Below are 24,909 nucleotides of genomic sequence, written 5' to 3' on the forward strand. Positions count from 1 at the left end.
GACAGACGTAGTCCTCGTTGATACTAACAACTCGGGTTATGCTGCCCTCTACAGGAGTAGGACTAGACAGGAAAGAAAACATTCTGGCCACACCTTAGGGGCAGTCCCAGAGGGTATATCCTCTCTCTCTGCTACAGCAAATCAGTTTTTTTCTGTCTAGTTAGGAGTAAGGACCTAGATGCCTTGCTAGGATCTTCGGTCCTGGTAGGGTTTTTTTCTTAGAAAGATTTTTTAGACAGCTTTTTTCTCCAGTGTTCCTGTGAGATCTTCAAGCAAGAAAGCTGGAACTGGGCGACGGGCTGGATGTTGAGATCCAGTGGTCACCCCAGTTCAGCCTACGAGCGCGTGCAGGCCATAGCTCCGCGCTGGGTTGGCCGCGACATAGTCCCACTGGACGGGGACTGACCCTGCGAGTTAAACGTCTCGCTTAAACGCCAATGACCATGAGTCACGGCGTCCGTATTGGTCGACAGCCCTCCCACCCCGGTGGAGAGGGGTACTGTCAGGAGTTGGCGCCCGCCTGGTTCCGGTATGGTGAGTAGTATGTTCCCCCTTTTCCCTCTGACAGGTTTGTGGTGAACGCGGGCCCCTCTCTGAAATGGTAAGGATGGGTCTCCCCTCTATCCTATAACATGTCACAGATCCCCCTATTTGAGTGTGATTTTTGTGAACAAGAAACCAGGAGGCTTGGTTTGGGAGCTGACAATCTAATGTCATTTCAAAACTGTAAAGATGACTGAAGTCAGTGGCAGTACTAGAATATTACTGTGATAGTATAAGGTATCCTACCTGTCAGAAGTGTTCACAGGGCGATGTCTATACATGTATACTGCAGTCCAGATCGCATTCCTCCAGCAAAGGCAGATGCCTTCCGACGGCCCACGGACCGCATACGGCCCGCCAGGGTCTGGTACCGCCGGCCAGGCTGATCACCATTAGGGTAAAGGTTTGTGGGGCCGAGATACTCCCGCAGGCCGCCAGACACGCCGTTATCCTGTACAGGCCGCCGCCATTGTCTGGCAGATCGCACGAGGCTGCCATATTGGCGTAGCCTCGTGTCTCCAGCATGGGGGCGGCCATGTTTGAGGTGACCCAAACACCTCGTGGAGTTAGGGGAGGCGCCGGAAGGCGTGCAGAGGGGCGGAGCCGCCTCCTTTTTTCCCGGGAAGCCAGCCAAAAGACTTCCTGTCTGTTCTAGACAGTGCTGTAACAGGTTGCATTTGAAACTCTGAGCATCAAGTGGTGAGCCTTGGGATCTATCTCTCTCTCTCGCTCTGTAGGGGTCCCTAAGCAGGTAACACTGAGGGGCATTTTGGCGCTGGGGGTCTGAAAAGAAAAAAAAAAAAAGTTTTATTTTTGTTGGCAATTGATTTTTTTCGGTTAGTATCTGGAATTGTCATGGACCCTGCCACACAGGTACCCCCACCTGTTTCCCTCGAGGGGGCCGCGGGACCCGCCAGAGCACAGAGTATGGATGCATTTACAGCAGTTTTGGAGTCTTTGGTGGCTCGGGTGGAGACGGCCTGTCAGGAACGGGGGTCAAGAAAGCGACCCCCGCCTACCCCTATATCATCTGAGACTTCAGATTCTGAGATGGTCATTGCAGCTGCAGGTCCCTCTGCAGGGGCTGTTGTCTCAGGTAAAGTTCCCTCAGACAGTGAGGAGGACGTTCATGCTTCCGCCATAGCACAAGAAGAAGCATTGGTGGACGCACTAGTTGTGGCGGTTCGGGAAACCTTAAGACTTGAGGTTTTACCGGCAGAGGCAACTGAAATGGAAATTCCCTTTGGTACTAGCAAACCCACCAAGACGGTGAAGGTTTTTCCTTTACCCAAGTGTTTTGGTAATAAGATTAAAGAGGAATGGGATCATTCAAAGCGTACCTTTACTATTTCCAAGCGCATTGCTAGACGCTATCCGTTTGAGGAATCCCTCATTAAGAAATGGACGGTACCACCAGTGGTGGATCCACCTATTTCCAGACTGAATAAAGCCACGGTTATTCCGGTGGAGGACGCTTCGTCCTTTAAGGATTCGGTGGATCGGAAGGTAGAAGCGGAGTCCCGCACTATCTTTTCCCTGATAGGGTCAGCCTTTAGACCAGTAATTGTCATTGGTCTAGTTTCTCAAACATTAACGGAATGGGCGAGATTGGTGCGCCAGGACCTGAAGGGGAAAGGTATCCCCCAGGCAACATCTGATTTGATGGAACAGATTATACAAGGACTACAGTTTGTCTGTGACGCAGCCTTGGATGCCACCCCCCTATTAGGGCATGCATCTATGTCAGCGGTAATCCTCAGACGTGTGCTGTGGTTAAAATGCTGGTCAGCGGACCTAGGTTCCAAAAAGACCTTGGCGAATGTCCCCTTTCAGGGGAATCGCCTATTTGGGGCCACCCTAGATGAGATCATTAAGGATGCCACTGGGGGCAAAAGCACTTTTTTGCCACAGGCTGCTAAAGCTAAAGGACCTCGTAACAAGCATGGACCTTTCTTTGCCGCCCATAAAGGGTTCGTTCGCTCTGCTGGAGCAAGCGGGAAGGGCAAAACCCCTCTAGGAGGGTTCAAGAAGCGCTGGTCGGACAAACAAAAGACCGACTCAGCCAAACCTGAAGCTAAGGCTTACACAGCCTGAAGGTGCGCCCCCACCCGGCTTGAGGGTGGGGGGACGTCTTCACCGGTATTCAGAGCACTAGATCGAGCATCGATCACTGCTACCGGTGCGATTCTTCCCTTCCAACATTTAAGTACTACAGGGAGCGGTAGTTACCGTTCCCTGAACAGATCATTTTCTTTACCTTTTCCAAAGATTAGTCTCAGTTCCCCACAGGAATCGGATCCGGTTGAGCAGACAGACCAAGGAGCCTCTAGCCGGATGACTTCGGTCTCCAATGTTCAACCAGGAGAAATCATCACTCCTGATAGGAATCAGGTGTCGGATAAATGTGTGGGAACAGAGAACGATCAGACTTTGTCGGATTGCCTGGGCCAGGTAGCTCTAGGGCAGCCTGGTTCGGATCCAGTCAGGCAATATCAGGGTGATGACTTAGGTCAATCACCAAGGATTTCACCATCTGTGTCTTCTTCAGAGCATCCCGGAGGCGCGGAGATTGGTAACGCGCGCCCACGATCCTCCAGCGGACGCAGCAGACGCGCTGAATGGCCTGTTAAGGCAGTGTCAGCTATTAGAGGTATTCCCTCCTCTCAGATTGCTGCTGAGATTTCTCCGCAGGATGGAGATGGAGGGAACTCCAGTTATCCTGGAAATTCTAAGCTAGCCTCGTCAAGCTGGTCAGGCCGACTTGGACATGCTAGTCGCGAACGCTCCTTGGGAACTTCCTCTCAGGGAGGGTCTGCGGTCTCAAGGACCGATCTTCCATTGTGCTTTACAGTCGCTGGTTTTAATGGCCTGGCCATTGAGACCCAGGTACTGAAGGACAGAGGGTTGTCAGCTTCAGTTATTCCTACTCTAATTAAGGCAAGGAAAGCGACTTCCAGCAAGGTCTATTATCGCACATGGAAGACTTATATAGCGTGGTGCGAATCTTTGGGATTTCCTCCACGTACCTATTCGGTGACCCGAATATTGGCTTTTCTGCAAAAGGGGGTTGAGCAGAAACTATCTTTGAGCACCATCAAGGGTCAGGTTTCAGCATTAGCAACCTTCTTTCAGAAGCCCTTGGCTACTCATTCCTTGGTGCGGAATTTCATTCAGGGGGTGCGGCACCTGGCTCCACCAGTCCGTGCGCCCTTACCGCCCTGGGATCTTAATTTGGTTTTGTCGGTTCTGCAGAAACCTCCCTTTGAAAACATCAGGGATATTCCCTTGCTTACTTTATCCCAGAAGGTGGCCTTCTTGGTGGCTATCACTTCTGCACGCAGGGTGTCAGAACTGGCTGCATTATCATGCCAGTCCCCATATTTAGTGGTTCATAGGGATAAGGTAGTTCTTCATCCGAAGCCATCCTTTCTTCCAAAGGTGGTTTCAGACTTTCATCTGAATGAAGATATTGTGCTACCTTCCTTGTGTCCTCAGCCCAATCATCATCGGGAACATGCGTTGCATTCCTTGGATGTGGTTCGGGCAAACAGGGTATACCTGAAGGCTACGGAATCGTTCCGTAAAACGGATTCACTTTTTGTGATCACGGATGGCCCCAGAAAGGGGTTGCCTGCATCTGCCGCGACTATCTCCAAATGGATTAGACAGACGGTGGTACAGGCTTATTCTATTAGGGGTCGGAATCCTCCGTTCCCTGTTAAGGCGCACTCCACTCGAGCGCTCAGTATTTCCTGGGCCTTCCGCCATCAGGCGTCAGTGGTCCAGGTATGTAAGGCGGCCACCTGGTCGTCGGTACATACCTTTACAAAATTTTATAAAATTGATGTGATGGCATCGGCGGATGCCTCATTTGGCCGCAAGGTTTTGCAGGCCGCAATTTGAGGAGACCGGTGGTCTACCTCGAGGGTTTTTTTTCTGTTGGAATTTCTGTTGAGTCTCATCTTTGATTGATGAGCCTTGAGAACTTCTAGTTGGCACCGGTTGGGCCTTCTAGATTGGATTTTTGATTTCCATTTTCCCACCCCTCATTTGTGGTACTGCTTTGGGACGTCCCGAGTTGTTAGTATCAACGAGGACTACGTCTGTCAATGAGCGACAGAGAAAAATGGATTTTTGTAAAATCTTACCGTAAAATCCTTTTCTCTTAAGCTCATTGACAGGCGTAGTACCCGCCCCTCTGTTTTGAGTTGGGTTGGGTTAAATTCTCTAAACACTGCTTTGTGACATAACTGATTTGCTGTAGCAGAGAGAGAGAGGATATACCCTCTGGGACTGCCCCTAAGGTGTGGCCAGAATGTTTTCTTTCCTGTCTAGTCCTACTCCTGTAGAGGGCAGCATAACCCGAGTTGTTAGTATCAACGAGGACTACGTCTGTCAATGAGCTTAAGAGAAAAGGATTTTACGGTAAGATTTTACAAAAATCCATTTTTCTCTTACTTCCTCTGACAGTCGCCGCCCACTAATTCAGTCTTCACCAATGGGTATTGACCTCTTATCCATAGGAGCAAGCTAGGCATAAGACTTGTTAAAAACAAAGTGATTTACATAGACACACCTACGGGGGCTGTCCCACTGGTCCAATACCCCCCTGCTATCAGCCATCCCAACTCAGTTTGTCTTCTGCCTAGTTAGGAGTAAGATAGGTTTCCCTGTGCTGGGGCTACGGTCTCAGCCTTTCTTCTGTGTTATGATTTTTCTTTTCTGCAAGTGTTGTACTACTAGCTGTTTATTTGTCAGCGTTTAGTTAGTCGGATCTTTGGATGATGACGGCGTTGCAGAGCTGGGAGTTGCACTGGTCGTCCTGGTGCTCCAGGACAGAGGTCCTTATGGAATCCCAGCCCGCCATCGGGCGTTTAGCAGGCTATGCGTACGCCCTGCAAACGACCTGTCCCTGTCCTCAGGGATGAAAGCCCGCGAGGTGGTCACCTCGCTGGGACGTCTCAACCGCGGTTCCGTGCGTTGCTAGCGTCCTGCGTTTTTGGCTGATGGCACCGCACCGCCTTGGGTGGGAGGCTTCCTGTCGATGAGAGGCGCCCACGCCATCGGGTACAGTAAGTACATTCTGTGTGGGGCTGGCAGTCTGATGTGTCTGTGGTATCCCCTCATGTCTGTGCGTTCGGGGCTCGCCTTACTCCCGGTCCCTGCGGGGGCTCTACCGCGTCTGGGACGCTATGTGGGGGGTTGTGGGGGTCCCTTCCCTGAGTGCCACTATTTGTGGTGTGTTTGGGTGCAGACATGTGCGGCAGCCTGCTGCGGGGTTAAAAACCGCGGGTCCGCCATTTTAGATGTAGGCAGCTGCTTGGCTTCACTATGGGCACTTCTTCAGCTATGTATGTAGTGTGTTTTGGCGCCTTCGGGCGCCATCTTGTGTGTGGCAATGTGTTTTCTTCTGTACACATGTTGGCGGCCATTTTCCCGGAGCCTCCCATTGCTTTCTATGGGCAACCATTTTCCCGTAGCCTGAGTCCTGTTCAGCCTCATGCGGTGTGACATCACTTCCTTTTTCATGCAGAGGAGTTTGTCAGACAAGCGTGGTAACACTTGTGGGGGTCTGTCTTTGCTGTTTTGTGGGGAATATTTCTGGCTATCAGTTTTATTCCTAACTGCGGGGTCTATCAGTATAGTCCTTCATAGCGGTGTACTGCGTGGGATCACCGTGCGACTTAAAGGGCCAGCACCATAAAAATGTTTTCTTTATGGAGTCCCAGGACAGCAAATCTGAATCTTCTGCACTGACTGCTGCACTTGCGACTTTAGCGTCCAAAGTGGATCTTTTGATGGCTGAACGGGATTCTAGGAAAAGGCCTAGGTTTTCTCACTCCTCTGATTCTGAGTCTGATATAGTTGCCGTAGATAGTGTGCCCCTTGAAGTGTCTCATTCCTCCCAGTCTGAAGGGGAGGCGGAGGATAAGGAGGGGGATGATTCCCCCCCTGGGACGGCCGGAGAACACGCAGCTATGGCTGCGCTGATTACTGCTGTAAAAGATACACTACATTTAGAGGATGAGCCCAATCCTCCGGGCAAGCGGTCCTCTTTTGGTACCCGCAGATCCCGAAAGGCGGCGCAGGTGTTTCCTTGCCCTGCTGAGTTTCACGAGACGGTGAATGAACAATGGCGCAATTTGAAGCGCAATTTTGTGGTGCCAAAACGGTTTCAACTCCGTTACCCCTTTGCGTCTCCTACGGATTCGCGCTGGTCTGTGGCTCCTAAAGTGGATCACACTGTGTCCAGATTGAACAGGGCCACTCTGGTACCCACCGAGGATTCTCCGGTGTTTAGGGACCCTATGGATAGGAGGCTGGAATCCCTTGCCCGCCATGCCTATATGGTGGCGGGTTCCATACTGAAACCTATTTTTGCTTCCGTCATGGTGTCTCAGGCTGTGGCTGACTGGACCAGGGTGCTCAGGCGCACCCTCATGGCTGACTCTGCTCCTCCTGCTACTTTGGAGATGGTGGACCAGATTCATCAAGCGGTTATGTATTTGTGTGACGTGGCCTTGGATGAGGCCCCGTTAGCGGCGCGCTTGTCTGGTGTCGCGGTACTTAACCGTCGATTGATTTGGCTAAAGAGCTGGTCGGCTGACCAGACTTCCAGGAAAACGGTGTCCGACATCCCTTATGCGGGGATTCATCTTTTTGGGGAATCCCTGGACGAATTGGTTAAAGGAGTCACTGGGGGCAAGAGCACTCTGCTGCCCCAGAATCCTACGGGTAAGTTCTTCCGCGGTAAGCGGGGCCCTTCCTTTAAACCGAACCAGGGATCCTTTCGTGCCTTCAAAGCACAAGAAAAGGGGAAACCCTTCAAGGGCCACGGTGGCCAGAGGAAGCCCTGGGCGGGCAAGCCAAAAGCCGCCCAGGCTGGAGCGGCGGCCCAGTCTGCCACTGCCTGAAGGGGCGCCCTCACCCATTCCAGGGGTGGGGGGACGTCTGCGTGGTTTTCTCGAACCTTGGCTGCTCCAGATTCCGGACAGGTGGGTTCAGGAAATCATTCGATCAGGATACAAGATCGAATTCCTTTCGCGACCAGCGGACAGATTCTTTCCTTCAAATCTTCATTTGACCCCAGATCGGTTGCAAGATCTTCATCGGGCGGTTCAGGATCTTCTCGCCCAGGGGCTGGTAGTCCCGGTGCCACATGGGGACAGATTTCAGGGGTTTTACTCGAATCTGTTCACTGTGCCCAGAAAGGAGGGCAAGGTGCGTCCGATTCTGGACTTGAAAGCTCTGAACCGCTTTGTGCGTGTTCAAAAAGTTCTGTATGGAATCACTCCGCTCGGTGGTGGCCTCCCTGAGCCCGGGAGATTTCCTGGCTTCTATCGACCTAAAGGATGCGTATTTACGCATCCCCATATTCGAGGGTCATCAGAGGTACCTCCGATTCGCTATCGCGGAGGAACACTATCAGTTTGTGGTGTTACCTTTCGGTCTTGCTTCGGCTCCCAGGGTGTTTACCAAAGTGCTGGCTCCTGTTCTGGGCCTGTTACGAGCACAGGGTATTGCCGTCTTGGGATATCTGGATGATATCCGGTTAAGATCGAGTGCCGGCCCGAGCCTGCTGCGCGATCTGTCCACTACGGTTCAGATGCTCCAGGAGTTCGGATGGACCATCAACGTTCAGAAGTCGACTTTGTCTCCTTCGGTTCGTCTCCCATATTTGGAGATGGTCCTGGACTCCGCCCAAGTGAAGGTTTTTCTGCCGGAGGACAAACTCCGGACGCTACAGGACGAGGTCAGGTCCCTCAGGGACAGTGAGTCCTCGTCACTCAGGACCTGTATGCGGTCCCTGGGGTTGATGGTGTCAGCCTTCGAGGCGATACCGTTTGCACAGTTTCACACACGGTCTCTCCAAGCGGAGATACTGGCCAGATGGGACAGGTGCCCTCAGTCATTGGACCTGGGGGTGTCTCTGAGTCGCCAAACCAGAGTGGATCTTCTGTGGTGGCTCCAGTCCCCGGCCGTGGCGGAAGGAAAATTCTTCCGGCCGTTGCTGTGGACGGTGATTACCACGGATGCCAGCCTGTCGAGGCTGGGGTGGCGTTCTGGGCAACCTGTCGGCCCAGGGCACTTGGTCGGTGGAGGAATCCTCCCTGCCGATAAACATCTTGGAATTGAGAGCGATCAGGCTGTGCCTGCTCCATTGGTCGGATCGTCTTTAGGGCCGTCCTGTACGGGTGCAGAAGGACAATGCCACTGCGGTGGCTTACATCAATCACCAAGGGGGCACGAGAAGTGCCCGGGCGGCCCAGGAAGTGACCAGTATTCTGTCTTGGGCCGAGACTCACGTCCCGGCGATTTCGGCAGTTCACATCCCGGGTGTGGAGAACTGGCAGGCCGATTATCTGAGCCGTCGGACCCTGAACCAGGGGGAATGGTCCCTGCACCCAGGGGTGTTTCAAATGCTGTGTGCAAGATGGGGATCCCCGGATGTTGATCTTTTTGCGTCCCGGCTAAACAACAAGATGGGAAGGTTCGTGGCAAGAACGTGCGATCCTCTGGTAGACGCCTCGGATGCGCTGGTGGTGCCTTGGCATCGGTATCGCCTGATTTATGCCTGGTTGTCCAGGTTCCTTCGCAGGTTGGTCTCGGAACCGAAGTTGGTAATTCTGGTGGCCCCGGACTGGCCGCGCCGGTCTTGGTACGCGGACATCATTCAACAGGCCGTCGAGCCTCCATGACTGCTGCCGGTACGAGACGATCTACTGTCTCAGGGACCGATCTTCCATCCTGCTGTACAGTCGCTGGCTTTAACGGTGTGGCTGTTGAAAGCCAGGTCCTGAGAGACAGGGGTCGCTCTCCAGAGGTCATTCCTACTCTGCTCAAGGCTAGGAAAGCCTTGTCTGGTAAGATCTATTACCGTACCTGGAAGGCTTATTTTGCCTGGTGTGAATCCAGGGGCTTCCTTCCTCATTCCTACTCGGTGGCGAGCGTGTTAGCCTTCCTACAAACTGGTGTGGACCAGTGCCTTGCTTGATCACGATTAAGGGCTAGTTGTCTGCACTGGCCGTCCTTTTCCAGCGCCCCTTGGCGTCTAACTCTTTGATTCGCACCTTTATTCAAGGTGTGCGTCATTTGGCCCCACCTCGGAGGGCGCCTCTACCTCCTTGGGACTTGAACTTGGTTCTGTCCATTTTGCAACATCCTCCCTTTGAAAACATCAGGGAAATTTCTTTGCCTCTGCTGTCGAAAAGGTTGCTTTTCTAGTGGCGATCACTTCTGCCCGCAGAGTGTCGGAGTTGGCGGCCTTGTCTTGCGGCTCCCCTTACCTGGTGGTTCATAGGGATAAGATGGTCTTGAGACCTAACCAGTCCTTCCTTCCTAAGGTGGTTTCTGATTTTCACTTTAATGAGGACATTGTTTTGCCTTCGCTTTGTGCAAATCCTAAACATCCTAAGGAGTTTGCCTTACATTCCTTGGATGTTGTCCAGGCGATCAGGGTTTACCTGTCGTCCACTGAATCCTTTTGGAAGTCGGATTCTCTTTTTGTCCTTCCTGAGGGACCTCGGAAGGGTATGGCTGCGTCTGCGACGACCATTTCAAAATGGATTAGACAGACGATTGTACAGGCCTATTCGATTAAGGAACAAGTTCCGCCCTTCCCTATCAAGGCGCACTCTACCAGAGCGGTGAGTGCGTCATGGGCCTTCCGACATCAGGCTTCGGTGGGCCAGCTGTGCAAGGCTGCGACCTGGTCGTCAGTGCACACATTTTCCAAATTTAATAAACTTGATATTCTGGCGTCAGCTGATGCCTCCTTTGGCCGCAAAGTTCTCTGTGTTGGGGCTTATTCTTCTGTTTTCAGGCTTTTCCCATCTCAGGGGGGTACCTTAGTGGGATCCCTATTGCGGTGCATTGCGGTGCATTGCGGTGGGTCGCCGCGATCGCGTCTTAAAGGGCCAGCGCCATAGTATGTTTTCTCATGGAGTCCCAGGACTTCATATTCCCCCCAGCCTTAGTGAATGTTTTCAGGTACTCCTGAATCTTCATATTCTCTTGCTGCTGCATTTGCGACTTTAGCGTCAAAGGTGGATTTATTGATGTCAGAGCGGGGTTCTAGGAAAAGAGCTAGGATTTCATTATCCTCTGATTCTGAGTCTGATATGGTTGCCCTGGACAGTTTACCCCCTGAGGGGTCTCAGTCCTTTCATGCTGATGTGGAGGTGGAGGGGGAGGAGAAGAATGATCTTTCTCCTGAAGCAGCTAAAGAACGCGCTGCTGTGTCTGCGCTTTTTTTGCTTCTTTTGAAGAGACACTACATTTAGAGGATGAGCCCAACCCACAGGGTAAGCAGTCTTCCTTTTGGGACTCGCAGAACCCGAACTGCGGCCCGGGTGTTTCCTTGTCCCGCTGAGTTTCATGTGACGGTGAACGAACAATGGCGTAATTTAATGCGCCCTCTTGTGGTACCAAAACGGTTTCAATTCCGTTGCCCTTTTGCGTCTCCTACGGATTTGCGATGGACCGTGTCCCCTAAAGTGGATCATACGGTGTCTAGGTTAAACAAGGCCACTCTCATGCCCTCGGAGGATTCTCCGGTATTCAGTGCTCAAACACACTGGAGGCGGATTCCGCCCCTCCGACTACTGTGGAGATGGTGGAGCAGATGCGTCTGGCAGGTTTTTTGTGCCTGTGTGACGCGGCCTTGGAGGAGGCTCCTCTAGCAGCTCGGCTGTCTGGTGTCACGGTGCTGCTCCATCGTTTAGTGTGGCTGACGAGCTGGTCGGCTGACAAGACTCCAGGAAGACAGTGTCTGACATCCCTTATGAGGGGAATTGTTTTTTTGGGGATTCCCTGGACGAGTTGGTTAAAGGGGGCACTGTGGGCAGAAGCACTCTGCTGCCCTAGAACCCCAGGGGTAAGTTTTTCCACGGTAAGCGGGGCCCTTCCTTTAAACCAAATCAGGGGTCCTTTCGTGCCTTCAAGGCACAGGTCAAGGGGAAACCCTATAAGGGCCAGGGTGGTCAGAGGAAGCCCTGGGTGGGCAAGCTAAAATCCACCCATGCCGGCCCGGCGGGTCCTTCCGCCTCCACCTGCAGGGGCGCCCTCACCCATTGCAGGGGTGGGGGGACGTCTGCGCGGTTTCCTAGACCTTTGGCTGCTCCGGGTTCCGGACAGGTGGGTTCAGGAAATCATTCGATCAGGATACAAGATCGAATTCCTTTTGCGGCCAGCGGACAGATTCTTTCCCTCAAATCTTCATTTGACCCCAGCTCGGTTACACGATCTTCATCGGGCGGTTCAGGATCTCCTCGCCCAGGGGGTGATCGTCCGGGTGCCTCATCGGGACAGGTTTCGGGGTTTTTGCTTGAATCTGTTCACTGGGCCCAGTAAGGAGGGCAAGGTACGTCCATTTCTGGACTTGAAAGCTCTGAACCGCTTCGTGCGGGTTAAAAAAGTTCCGCATGGAATCCCTCATTTCGGTGGTGGCCTCCTTAAGTCCAGGAGATTTCCTGGCTTCCACCGACCTCGAGGATGCGTATTTACACATCCCTATATTCGCGGGTCTTCAGAGGTTCCTTCGATTTGCAATCACGGAGGATCACTATCAGTTTGTGGCGTTACCTTTTCGGTCTCGCCTCGGCTCCAAGGGTGTTTCCTAAAGTGCTGGCTCCTGTTCTGGCCCTGTTGCGGGCGCATGGGATTGCGGTCTTGGGATGTCTGGACGATCTCCTGTTATGATCGAGTGCCAGCCCGAGTCTCTTTCGCGATCTGTCAACTACCGTTCAGACGCTCCGGGAGTTCGGATGGATCATCAACGTTCAGAAGTCGACCTTGTCTCCTTCTCTTCGTCTCCCTTATCTGGGAATGGTCCTGGACTCTGCCCAAGTACAGGTTCCTGCCGGAGGACATGCCCCGGGCTCTACAGGACGAGGTCAGGTCCCTTCGGGACAAGGAATCCTCATCGCTCAGGGCCTGCATGCGGTCCCTGGGGTTGATGGTGTCAGCCTTCGCAGCGATACCTTTTGCACAGTTCCACACGCGATCTCTTCAAGCGGAGATCTTGGCCAGGTGGGACAGGCATCCTCATTCCTTGGAAAGGAGGATATTTCTGAGTCACCAAGTCAGAGAGGATCTTCTCTGGTGGCTCCTGTCCCCGACTCTGACGGAGGAAAACTCCTTCCGCCCATTGTTGTGGACTGTGATCACCACGGATGCCGGCCTGTCAGGCTGGGGTGGCATTCTGGGCATTCTGTCTGCCCAGGGCACTTGGTCGGAGGAGGAATCCTCCCTGCCGATGAACATTTTGGAATTGCGAGCGATCAGATTATGCTTGCTCTGTTGGTTGGCTCATCTTCGGGGCCACCCTGTGCGGGTCCAGACGGACAACGCCACTGCGGTGGCTTACATTAAATTGTCAAGGGGGCACCAGGAGTGCCCGGGCGGCCCAGGAAGTGACCAGAGGCGGCCCAGGAAGTAACCAGAATTCTGTCTTGGGCCGAGACGCACGTCCCGGCGATTTCGGCAGTTCACATTCCGGGTATGGATCATTGGCAGGCCAATTATCTGAGCCGCCAGACCCTGGACCAGGGAGAATGGTCCCTACACCCGGAGGTTTTTCAGATGATGTGTGTGAGCTGGGGATCCCCGGATGAGGATCTGGTCGCCTCTCGGCTAACCAACAAGGTGGGAAGGTTCGTGGCATGAACGCGCGATCCTCTGGCGGTCGCCTTGGATGCGCTGGTGGTGCCTTGGAATCAGTATCGCCTGATTTCTGCCTTTTTTCCTCTTCGGTTGTTGGCCAGGTTCCTTTGCAGGTTAGTCTCGGAACCGAAGTTGGTGATTCTGGTGGGCCCAGACTAGGGCTGAACGATAGTCGATGTGATATCGACTATCGTTCTGCAGGTATGGGCGATATTCATATCGCCGAAGACACGATATTCAGGCATTTTACGGTAAGATTTTTTAAAAATTCCGTTATTGCCAAAGATTTTATACGTTCTATGGCATTCCCTGGTGTATATACCATTAAAATATTTTAAAATTATGGATAAACTACTGAAGTCATTCATCTGGGGTACTAGTAGGCACAAATTGTCCGAGAAAGCCTTAAAGAACCCCACAACACTGGGTGGATTGGCGGTTCCTGACCTGGGATTATACTACTTGGCAGCTCATCCATACCATCTGTATCATTTTGATAAATATGACAGGATGCGATATGGAGCCTTGGTCTGCCAGAGCTCTGAGTCCCATTTTCCTCATCCTTTTTGTTATATACTGCAGATCCTCTTGTGTTTCGAACCATTCTGGTATCCTCTTTTAGTATAAAAGGATTTGGGATTTGGCTACAGCAAAAATGAATTTTCCTCTGATACATGAGGATACACCTTTATGGTACAATAAGCGAATGTATACAAAAAGGCAGATAGTACAATTACAATACATTTTAATACAGTTGGAATCAGAGAGCCCTGAAGGTTAGAGCTTACAATCTAAAAGGGAGGGTCAAGAGATACACAAGGTAATAAATGTGAGGATTGGCTGATGGAGAAAATAAATGTACAATTCTTAGGTGTGGGCTGGATAGGCTTCTCTGAAGAGATACATTTTCAGGGATCATCTGAAAGTGGACAGATTCCAAAAGATGATAAAAGCTCTGGAGATGTCTTGGAGGCGAGGCACCCCCATATTTAAATTAGGGGGTGCACAAGTTCAGTCAGGCCTAGGGCAGCACAAAACCTAAATACCCCACTGAATAGAAGAGGTCAAAGAACAGAACCTTGGGGGACGCCAACTGAGAAAGGAAGAGGGAAGGAGGAAGTAGAATTGTAAGTGACAGTGAAGGTGCGGTGGGATTGGTAGGATGAGAACCAGCGAAGAGTACAGTCATGGAAACCAAAGGAGTGGAGTTTTTTGAGGAGTGAGTGGTCCACTGTGTCAAAGGCAGCAGAGAGTTCCAGGAGAAGTGGTACAGAATAGTGTCCATTGGTTTTAGCTGTTAGTAGGTCATTTGTGAGTTTAAGAAGAGCAGTTTCTGTGGAGTGTTGAGGGCAAAATCCGGACTGAAGGGAATCAGGAAGTTTGTTCTCAGTCAGATGGTCGCTCAGTCGGTTGTAGACCAGATATTCAAGGAGTTTGGAGGAAAAGGGGAGTAAGGAAATGGAGTGTAGGCTGTTAAGATTAGTGGGGTCCAGTGAGGGCTTTATAAGGATGGTGGTGACTAGTGCATGTTTTGGATTGTTGGAGATGCCAGAAGATTGCCAGAAGCAATTGAAGATGTGATTTTGAGTGTAGAATAGAGCCAGAGGGTGATGGTAGCATTTGCGAGGGAGCAGCATTCAATGGTTAGGTAGGTGGGAGTTTCTAATCCCTTGTTGTTCTAATATCAAAAGATTCTCTACCCCAGTTTTGCTTGTGTAAGGGATATTCCTTTCCCTTGCTGTTCTGGTGGTAGGGAGATTCCGTCTTTTGGTTGTGCTAGGGGCCAAGAGATTCTCTTCCTATGCTGTGCTGGTGTCAGACAGATTCTCTTCCCTTGCTGTGCTAGTGTAAGGCTCCATGCACACTGGGCTTAAAAAAATGCCAGTTCCCTTGGCAGAAAAAAACGCTCATATAGAGCATTTTTTGTACAAAGTTTAGAGAATTTTGCGTGTTTCTGCTAGAAAGCTCCAACCAGAAGCGACACAAAACTAGAAACGTTTTTTTTCCTGCCTCTAAATGTTGAGCCCAAAATATGCCTGTAACCGTCCTAATGTGCATGAACACATAAATAACATTGAGCTTCTTCTGCAGGCAGAACACAATACTCCTGTAGAAGCAGTGATTTTTAAGCCAGTGTGCATGGAGCCTTAGGGAGATTCCTTTCCCTTGACGTGCTGGTGTCAGGAAGATTCCCTCCACTTGTTCTGCTGGTGTCAGGAAGTTTCCCTCCACTTGCTCTGCTGGTGTCAGGAAGTTTCCCTCCACTTGCTCTGCTGGTGTCAGGAAGTTTCCCTCCACTTGCTCTGCTGGTGTCAAGGAGATTCCTTTCCCTTGCTGTGCTGCTCTTAGGAAGGTTCCTTTTACTTAAAGTGTAAGTCCACCCTAACACTAAAATCCCTGCATCTATAGACAGCCACGACCTAAAGACTAATCTATCTAGCCCTTTAAAGAAACCAGTATACATACCTTTTTTGAATCTGACCCGGTCTCCAGCAGCAGAAGCTCTGCAGAGGACAAGGCCAACAACGGCTGTAAAATGAATGGGAAGTGACATCACCCAAAAACTTACTATGGGGCTTCCGTTGTCTCCACAGTGAAGCCGCAGATGATAGCTCAGCATGGGATCAGGTCGAATCAGCTTAAAAAAATTATGTATACTGATTTATTCTTTACAGGGTTAGATCAGTTAGTGTTAGATCATGGATGTCTGTAAATGCAGGAATTTTAGTGTTAGGGTGGACTTCTACTTTAAAGCGTTGGTATCAGGGAGTTTATCTTGCTGTGCTGGTTTATAGGAGAGCCGCTTCCATTGCTGTGCTGGTTTCAGGGAGAGTCCATTCCACTGCTGTGTTGGTTTCAGGGAGAGTCCATTCCACTGCTGTGTTGGTTTCAGGGAGATTACTTTCCCTTGCTGTGCTGGTGCCAAGGTAATTAATTTCTCTTTCTGTGCTGGGGTCAGGGTGATTTCTTTCTGTTGCTGTGCTGGTGGCAAGGTAATTTTCCTCTTGCTATTCTGGTGTCAGGGAGATTTCTTTCCATTACTGTGCTATTGGCAAGGTGATTCATTTCTCTTGCTGTGCTGGGGTCAGAGAGATTTCTTTCTATTGCTGTGCTGGTGTCAAGGTGATTTCTTTCTTTTGCTGTGCTGTTCTCCAGCTAATTCCTTTCTCTTGGTGTGCTGGGGTCAGGGAGATTTCTTTCAGTTTCAGTGCTGCTATCAGGGAGATTCCTTCCCTCCCATTGTCAGTGGTCACTGGGAGATAAAGTAAATAGAAATTTCAGTAGGGACCCAGACACAGGTAAAAACTTGACAGAGATAATATGCTTTACCCATTCTATTGCAAGCACAAAAGAAGTTTTAGCTGGAGTTCCATTTAACGTAAGACAGCAAATTGTTCATAACTTTTTTTCCCACTGTGTAGGTGCATGCCAAATGGATTCTAGACACTGACTCATTTAACGAGTGGATGAATGAAGAAGATTATGAGGTGAATGATGATCGTAACCCTGTTGCACGTCGCAAGAAGATCTCAGCCAAGACTTTGACTGATGAAGTGAGATCATTACTGCAATCTCCTGTTATAGAGGTCACTTTGCTATGCTCTATTCTTTTCTTATCCTTTACTGTCATTACTGTTTAAGCTGTAGACTAGGTGGTTTGTCAGATTTTTCAATATTATATTGTTGATTGTAAATGGGAAGTCTGCCTTCTTTGTGGTCATCTGGGCAATCTCTAAAGGAAAGCTGCAGTGTCTGTATCCCTTTTAGAGCCTCAGATAGTATCTGGTCAAAAATGGATCTCCTATTGCAGGGGGTGCCTGAATTTGATTTGAAACTTACTGCAGGTTTCTGTGAAAAGCAGTGAGGCATTCCCAGGCTGGAAATATTTCTGGGGTAGTGCAGCATGCGGATCACTCCCAGTTGGCCATATTGCAAGAAAGCAGTGAATTTTTGATAGTTAACATAATTTCAATAAGCAGAGATTGAAATAGGAAGGTTATTTGTAACAAAATAAGGGGGGGGGGGCGCAGATGTAGGGAAGCAGGTTGCTTCCCTTCATGGAATTTTTGTGTAATGGGGGATATTCCCTTGCCAAGTTAATGCAGCATTTTTGATTCTTGCTTCCGTTTTTTTGATCTTTAAACATTTTGTAAATATTTTTACTTTGTGAATACATTTAAATTCAATGATTCTGTAGACATCCACTGATCATCCCCAAATTATGGATTTCTCATAATAAAATAAATGATCTGCTTTGCACAGCAAGCTCTTTTGCAGGTTTAGGATTCAGAAATCAATTTACAATACTGTTTAATTCTTGCCATTCAGCCACCATATATACTGCCTCAAGCAAACATAAAAGCCCTTCCTCTGAGTAGATGCCACAAGATGCCTGCTACAAAGCCTTCATTGTATGTCTCTCTGAAAATAGTTAAATTTTGTCACTAAGGGGTCGACTTCAAGGACTATGCTTTGCCAATTGCCACCACCTGTCCTGACTATGTTATCAGTTAAGCCCCGTACACACGCACCGATTGTTGGCCGTAAATTTTCGGCCAACGTCCGATCGGCCGATTGTCGGCTTGTTGATGCTTCCGACAACCGACTGCGACTTTTCGGCCGAACAAAATCTAGTGTGCATGCTATAAAATTTTTGTTGGCTGTCAGCAGAAGGGCCGATTGTTCCTCAGTCAGTACAGATTTCAGCCGACAAAAATGTGATAATCAAGACTGGGCATGCTCAGAGAAGAAAAAACACACGAAAAGTAGACCAGAACATGACATCACTTTTGCAGTTGGTTGTTGTTGGCCGACAAAATTCGTGTGCAGTCTAGAGCACATTTCAACCAACACAACAACACTGGACAAAAGACGGCCGATCGGTCGGCCAACAATCGGTGCGTGTGTACGAGGCTTAAGGGCACTCTGATTGCACAGGAGAGTGGCAGTTGGTGAGGCTCAGCTCTGAAGTCAGGTTCCTTTTTAATACAATGAAACCATTTTTAGAGGGACACACCGAGAATAGTTACCTTGCTTTCAAAGGTTGTTAAGGAGGAACTGCAGTCTGCCCACATCATTTGTAATAAAAACATATTTTCCATTCTGAAGCTTCCCTCCAACCACTTTGCATATTATTTTATATATCCCTAGATTCTGTACCTGCCAAATATGCTGCAGAAATCTCCCTCCACTAAGTCAGACTGCTGCCATTTTAACTGTGGGCAGCCGAAGCTGCTGCCTGTTCACTTCCTGGATTTAAACAGAGACACACACAAACACACACACATATATATATATATATATATATATATATATATATATATATATATATATATATATATGTATATAGAGCGAGAGACACACACACACATAGACACACACATAGACAGACACACTCACACCACTGCTTGCCTGCATGTTTCCATTATCTCAATATTTTCTCAGGGATCTCTGCAATCTCCTGTTATCTCCACCCTCATCTTGCTCCCTCCAGCTCTGCAGCTCTCATTGGTCCTCCTATGACTCACCCCTTCCTCCCTTGCTGGCAAACTCTCACTAGAGTGAGAGAGAGAGCTGTGCATTATGTTATTAGCCTAGGCTAATTACCAGACAAGAAAGAGGAGGTGGGCTGTATAAGGTATTTGCTGACAGAAAAAAATTGTTTTACTAGCCAACGTTAAAACAACAAGGGCAGAAGATTTAATAGATGGAAAGATGAACAAATGACTGAAGAGCCGCTTTAAGGGCATTTTGTGCATGTTCTTAGGCAAATTTGTTCTTCTGTTCGATCAAATGTTATACCACTGAGACCTCAGTAGGCTCTCCTATACAGTTTTTGGATAAATTGTGGGGACAGATTGGTCTGTTGAATCTACTCCTAGAAGGTACCGTCCCCAATAAACAAATACACATAACCATAAAATTGAATGGGACTTAAGGTGTACATTCTAGGGTATATTAGACGCAGACTCAGGAAGTATATAAAAAGTATTACAATTTTGATTGGTATCATAAAAGTTTAAAAAGACATGTTGAAAATATATTCATACAAATGGCAGAAATATACGTCTCTGTCTTGACCTTGGGACCCAGTGTGCTGGCCAACACGTTTCACGGGCTACCCGGCTTCATAAGGGCCTTGGATCCTCTAAAGAATGCTGCAATCATTTATAAACATACATTAAGACAATTATCCATCACTGGCATAGTGTCATCAATCATTTTATTGTGACTGTATAGGACATTTAGGCATTGTTAGCACATTGACCTTCAACATTTGATATCCACTTTTTCAAAATAGCATATACAAAATATATCCAAGCCACCATAGACAGGAAAATGGGAAGGATGGATTAAAGATTTTTCAATAAGTATGGTAACATTTAGACTAAACTGGTAACATTTAGTCTACTAGGTCTGCGGGGAACACCACCAAATCCTCCAATGCCCACTTCTACCCGTAAAAGTTATCACAGATATAGATCTATGTATTGGAATATCATGTTCAAATCCAGGTAAGTTAACCACTTAAGGACCAAACCTATTTTCAAAACATGTTGTTTACAAGTTAAAGTCAGTATTTCTCTTTCGTTCATTGATGGACACAGCTCCAGAATCTTCTTGACCATTGGGTTATGCTGCCCCCTACAGGAGTAGGACACTAGGCAGGAAAAAGCTTTACCACGCCTATGGGGCAGTCCCAGGGGGTATACTTCCACTTCCTGCTATAGGCATTCAGTTTTTCTCTTACGTCCTCTGACAGTCGCCACCCACTCATACAGTCTTCACCAATGGGTATTGACCTCTTATCCATAGGAGCAAGCTAGGCATAGACACACCTATGGGGGCTGTCCCACTGGTCCAATACCCCCCTGCTATCAGCCATCCCAATGTCTTCTGCCTAGTTAGGAGTGAGATAGGCTCTCCCTGTGCTGGGGCTACAGTCTCAGCCTTCTTCTTCTGATTTCTGATTTTATTTCTAAAAATGTGTTTTTTCTTTGCACTACTAGCTGTTTATTTTACCAGCGTTTAGTTAGTCACTTCTTCAAGATGATGACGGCGTAGCGGAGATGGGAGTCGCACTGGTCGTCCTGGTATCCCAGGACAGAGGACCTTATGGAATCCCAGCCTGCCATTGAGCGTTTAGCAGGCTATGTGTTCGCCCTGGCCTCGCAAACGACCCATCCCTGTCCTTAGGAATGCAAGCCTGTGAGGTGGCTACCTCGCCTGGACGTCCCCCCACGGTTCCCTTGCTCTGCTGGCGTCCTGCGTTTTTTGGCTGATGGCACCCCCGCCATCTGAGAGTGGGAGGTTTCCCGTCGATGAGAGGCACCCCACGCTATCGGGTACGATAAGTACACTCTGTGTGGGGTCTCTGTCTGGGGCTGGCAGTCCTGGGTGTCTGTGTTATCCCCTCATGTCTGTGCGTTATTGGGCTCCCTGATCCCGGTCCCTGCGGGGGCTCTCTCACAGCTGTTATGTTTTGTGGGGGTCCCTCTCCTATGTCACTTGTGGTGTTTTGGAGGTGCAGACACGTGCGGCGACCACTGCGGTGTTAAAAACCGTCGGCCCGCTATTTTAGGTGTGGGCAGCATGTTGGCTTCACTGTGGGCGCTTATACAGCAGTGTATGCAGTGTGTTTTGGCGCCTTGCGGCGCCATCTTGTGTGTGGCAGTGTGTTCTTTTCAGAGTACATGTCGGCGGCCATTTTCCCGGAGCCTCCCATTACTTTCTATGGGCAACCATTTTTCCTTGGCCTGAAGTCATAGTTCAGTCTCTGGTGGTGACATCACTTCCTTTTTCTGTGCAGAGGAGATCGGCTGCGTGTGGTAACACTTGTGGGGTTTGTCTGCTGTCCTTTTTTGTGGGGAATACTTCTAGCTGTCAGCTTATTCCTACTTAGGGGTCTGCTTGCTCAGTCCTTTATAGCGGCGCACTGCGGGGGATCGCGGTGCGCTTAAAGGGCCAGTACCCTTTAAAAAAAAAAAAAAAAGTTTTCTCTTACGTCCTCCGACAGTCGCCGCCTCCTCTAAGTCATCACTATTAGGGTATTGACTTCCTATCCGTAGGAATAGCTAGGCATATAGACTTAGTCAAAAGACAAAAGGCATTAGCATATACACACCCATGGGGGCTGTCCCACTGGTCAATACCCCCCCTGCATCACCATTCCCAACTCAGTTTTACTTTGCCTAGCGTCAGGAATAGTCAGGTGTACCTTGTGCTGGGGATTCGGTCTCAGCCTTCCTAAATCTTTTATTTGATTTTCTTTGAAAATGTCAGTTTTTTTTCTCTTACTTTACTAGCTGTTTATTTTGTCAGCTTCTAGTGTTAGTCTTCTCTTCGGATGAAGATGGATCATGCGGTGCTGGGATTCGGACTGACCGCCCTGGTTCTCCAGGGCACAGAGGGTCAGATGGACCCCCAGCCCGCCATTGAGCGTTCAGCTATGGTTTGCCCTGGCATTAAGAACGACCCATCCCTGTTCGCTGCAGGGATGCAGCCGTGAGGTGGCTACCTCACAGGACTCGTCTGCGGTGCTGCAGCGTCATGTCCCTGGCTCACGGCACTCCCTGTCAGAGAGGACAGAGGTTTATCCGTGCATAGAGGCTCCCCCACGCCATCTGGTACAGGTAAGTACTTTCTGTGTGGGGCCTCTGTCTGGGGTGGCAGTCTGTGTTGCTGTGTGTCCCCATGTCTGTGCCTGTGTGACTCCCTGTGCGATCCCTGCGGGGTTCGCTTGTGCAGATCTGTATGTTTGCCGGGGGTCCCTTTCCCTGTGTCACCTTAGGTGCATTTTAGGGGTGCAGACGTTTGTGCTTGTGCGGCGACCGCAGCGGGGAAAGATTTGCGCGGTCCGCCATCTTTACTGTGAGCGCACGTGTATAGCTCCTCTGGGGCGATTATACATGTCATTTTGGCGCCATCCGCCGCCATTTTGTGGGCGGTGGAACGATCGGTCTGACCGCATGTCGGCGGCCATTTTGGCGTAGCCTCCAATGCATTTCTATGGGGCAGCCATTTTCCCGGGGTCTGGCTTTAGTCCAGCCCTCTCCAGCAGCATTCCATCAGCAGCAAGGACACTGGTAGCAACGCTCTGCGGACTCTGCAGGTTATCACTCTCAGTTTTCTCTCTGTATATCGCTTCTGGCTCAGTTTCTTTTCTCCTTTGGGGGTCTTTCATCACTGTTGCAGTAGCGGTGGGCTGCGCACGCCGCAGCGCTATTAAAGGGGACAGTACATCTTTTTTGCACTGTAGTTGTTTTCTGATAACTTGAGCCATGGATTCTCAGGAAAGCAAGTTTCCTCCAGCTCTAGTGGGGGGTCCCAGTTCTCCTGTGGCCCCGCTGCGCCCCGCTCTAATTGCGGTGGCGAATAAGGAACTGCTGATGTCTGAACGGGCTGCGAGTAGGAGTCCCAGATTGTCTCTCTCTTCTGATTCAGATGGGGATTTGGCTGCTGCTGCTGCGAGCGTGCCCTTTTCAGGGTCCCGCTCATCCTTGGACCCCTTGGGGTCTGAGGGGGAGGCTGAGATGGAAGGGGTTGATGCCCCCTCCCCGGGGTCGCCTTCAGAACGGGCGACCATGGATGATTTGATTGTGTCTGTTAAGGACACCTTACATTTAGAGGATGAGCCCTGTCCTCCGGGCGTTGTGTCCCGGTTTGGGACGCACAGGACCCGCAAGTCTGCGCAGGTTTTTTCCTGCCCAGAAGAATTCCATGACACTGTTAATGAACAGTGGCGCACGTTAAAATGTCCATTCCTGGTACCTAGTCGGTTTGGGTTGCTTTATCCTTTTGATCCGGCTACGGAATCACGATGGTGTGTGCCTCCACAGGTGGATCACACTGTGGCCGTGCTGCACAAGGCTACCTTGGTTCCTACTGAGGATGCCCCAGTTTTCCGGGGTCCCACGGACCGGCGGTTGGAGTCCCTATCTCGCCATTCCTATACGGTGGCGGGTTCATTGCTCAAACCCGTTTTCGCGTCCGTTCTGGTGGCTCAGGCGGCTGCTGATTGGACTAGGATGCTTAAGCGCAATCTTGTGTCTGCTGGTGTTACACCTGCCCGGCTGAAATTGGTGGATCAAATCCACCATGGAGTCATGTACTTGTGTGATGCAGCCTTGGCCGAGGCTCCCTTAGTGGCTCGCCTCTCTAGTGTAGCGGTGCTTCAACGGCGACTGATTTGGCTGAAGAGCTGGTCGGCCGACCAGTCCTCAAGGGAGACGGTTGCTGATTCTCCCTATGCTGGCTCTCGCCTTTTTGGCGAGGCATTGGACACCCTGGTAACAGGCGTCACGGGGGGCATGTGCTCTATGATGCCCCAGGACCCGAAGACCAAGTCTTTTCGGGGCAGGCGGGGTTCTGCGTCTGGTTCTAATCGGGGGTCCTTTCGTGCCTTTCGGGCCCATCCCAAGGGCAGGACCTTCCAGGCCCAGGGCACCCGGAAGAAGCCCTGGGCAGGTGAGCAGGAGTCCGGCAATGCCGGCTCGGCGGGTCAATCCGCCTCTACCTGAAGGGGCGCCCTCACCCATTTCAGGGGTGGGGGGACGTTTGCGCGGTTTCCTCCTACCTTGGCTGCTCCGGCTATCGGACAGGTGGGTCCAGGAAATCGTTCGATCGGGCTTCCAGATCGAATTCCTTTTCCGGTCGGCGGACAGGTTCTTTCCCTCCAATCTTCATCTGCTTCTGGGGCGTGTGCAGGACTTGCTTCACGCGGTGCAGGACCTGCTTGCTCAGGGAGTGATTGTCCCGGTTACTCATCGGGACAGGTTTCGGGGGTTTTTATGTTCGAATCTGTTCACTGTGCCCAGGAAGGAGGGCAAAGTGCGTCCCATTCTGCACGTGCAAGCGCTGAACCGCTTCGGGCGTGTTCGGAAGTTTCGAATGGAGTCTCTCCGTTCGGTTGTGGCCTCCTTGATTCCGGGAGAATTCCTGGCTTCGGTAGATCTGAAAGTTGCGTACCTGCACATCCCTATTTTCGTGGGTCATCAGTGGTACCTTCGGTTTGCTATCACAGAGGACCACTACCAGTTTGTGGCGTTACCTTTCGGTCTCGCTTCGGCACCCAGGGTGTTTACCAGGGTGTTGGCACCGGTCCTGGGCCTACTGCGATCTGTCCATCACGGTACAGACGCTCCAGGGGTTCGATTGGACCATCAACGTTCAGAACTCAGCGTTGTCTCCGTCGCTTCGCCTTCCCTATCTGGGAATGGTTCTGGACTCTGCTCAGGCAGAGGTGTTCTGGCCGGAGGACAAGCTCCGGACTTTACGGGATGGACTCAGGTCCCTCAGGGACAATCCGTCCTCGTCACTCAGGACCTGCATGCGGGGCCTGGGGTTGATGGTGTCGGCCTTCGAGGCGATCCCCTTTGCTCAGTTCCACACGTGTGCTCTCCAGACGGAGATCCTGGCCAGGTGGGACAGACTTCCTCAGTCCTTGGATCTGGATGTCTCCCTGAGTCGCCAGACCAAATTGGCTCTTCTATGGTGGATCCAGTCCCCGTCGGTGGCGGAAGGCAAGTCCTTCCGTCCATTGGTGTGGACGGTGGTTACCACGGATGCCAGCCTGTCGGGCTGGGGTGGAGTCCTGGGCAACCTGTTTGCCCAGGGCACTTGGGCGGAGGAGGAATCCTCCCTCCCGATAAATGTGCTGGAACTACGAGCGATAAAACTCTGTCTCTTCCAGTGGTCGGAACA

General features: G+C 50.5%; 1 protein-coding gene across 5 annotated transcripts in view; it reads left to right on the forward strand.

Moving 5' to 3' along the window:
• SMARCC2 (SWI/SNF related BAF chromatin remodeling complex subunit C2) overlaps positions 1-24,909 on the forward strand; it is a 209,476-nt gene that overhangs the window by 39,500 nt on the left and 145,067 nt on the right. For 4 of the 5 annotated variants that reach the window (XM_082245457.1, XM_082245459.1, XM_082245460.1 and 1 more), the window contains exon 7: positions 16,629-16,793. In XM_082245457.1, coding sequence (XP_082101583.1) covers positions 16,629-16,793 — 165 coding nt within the window. The remainder of the gene's footprint in view (positions 1-16,628; positions 16,794-24,909) is intronic. The other variant, XM_082245458.1, reaches the window with a different exon arrangement.

The sequence above is a fragment of the Pelophylax lessonae genome (genome assembly GCF_965119305.1).
Source record: "Pelophylax lessonae genome assembly, chromosome: 2".
Taxonomy (NCBI): domain Eukaryota; kingdom Metazoa; phylum Chordata; class Amphibia; order Anura; family Ranidae; genus Pelophylax; species Pelophylax lessonae.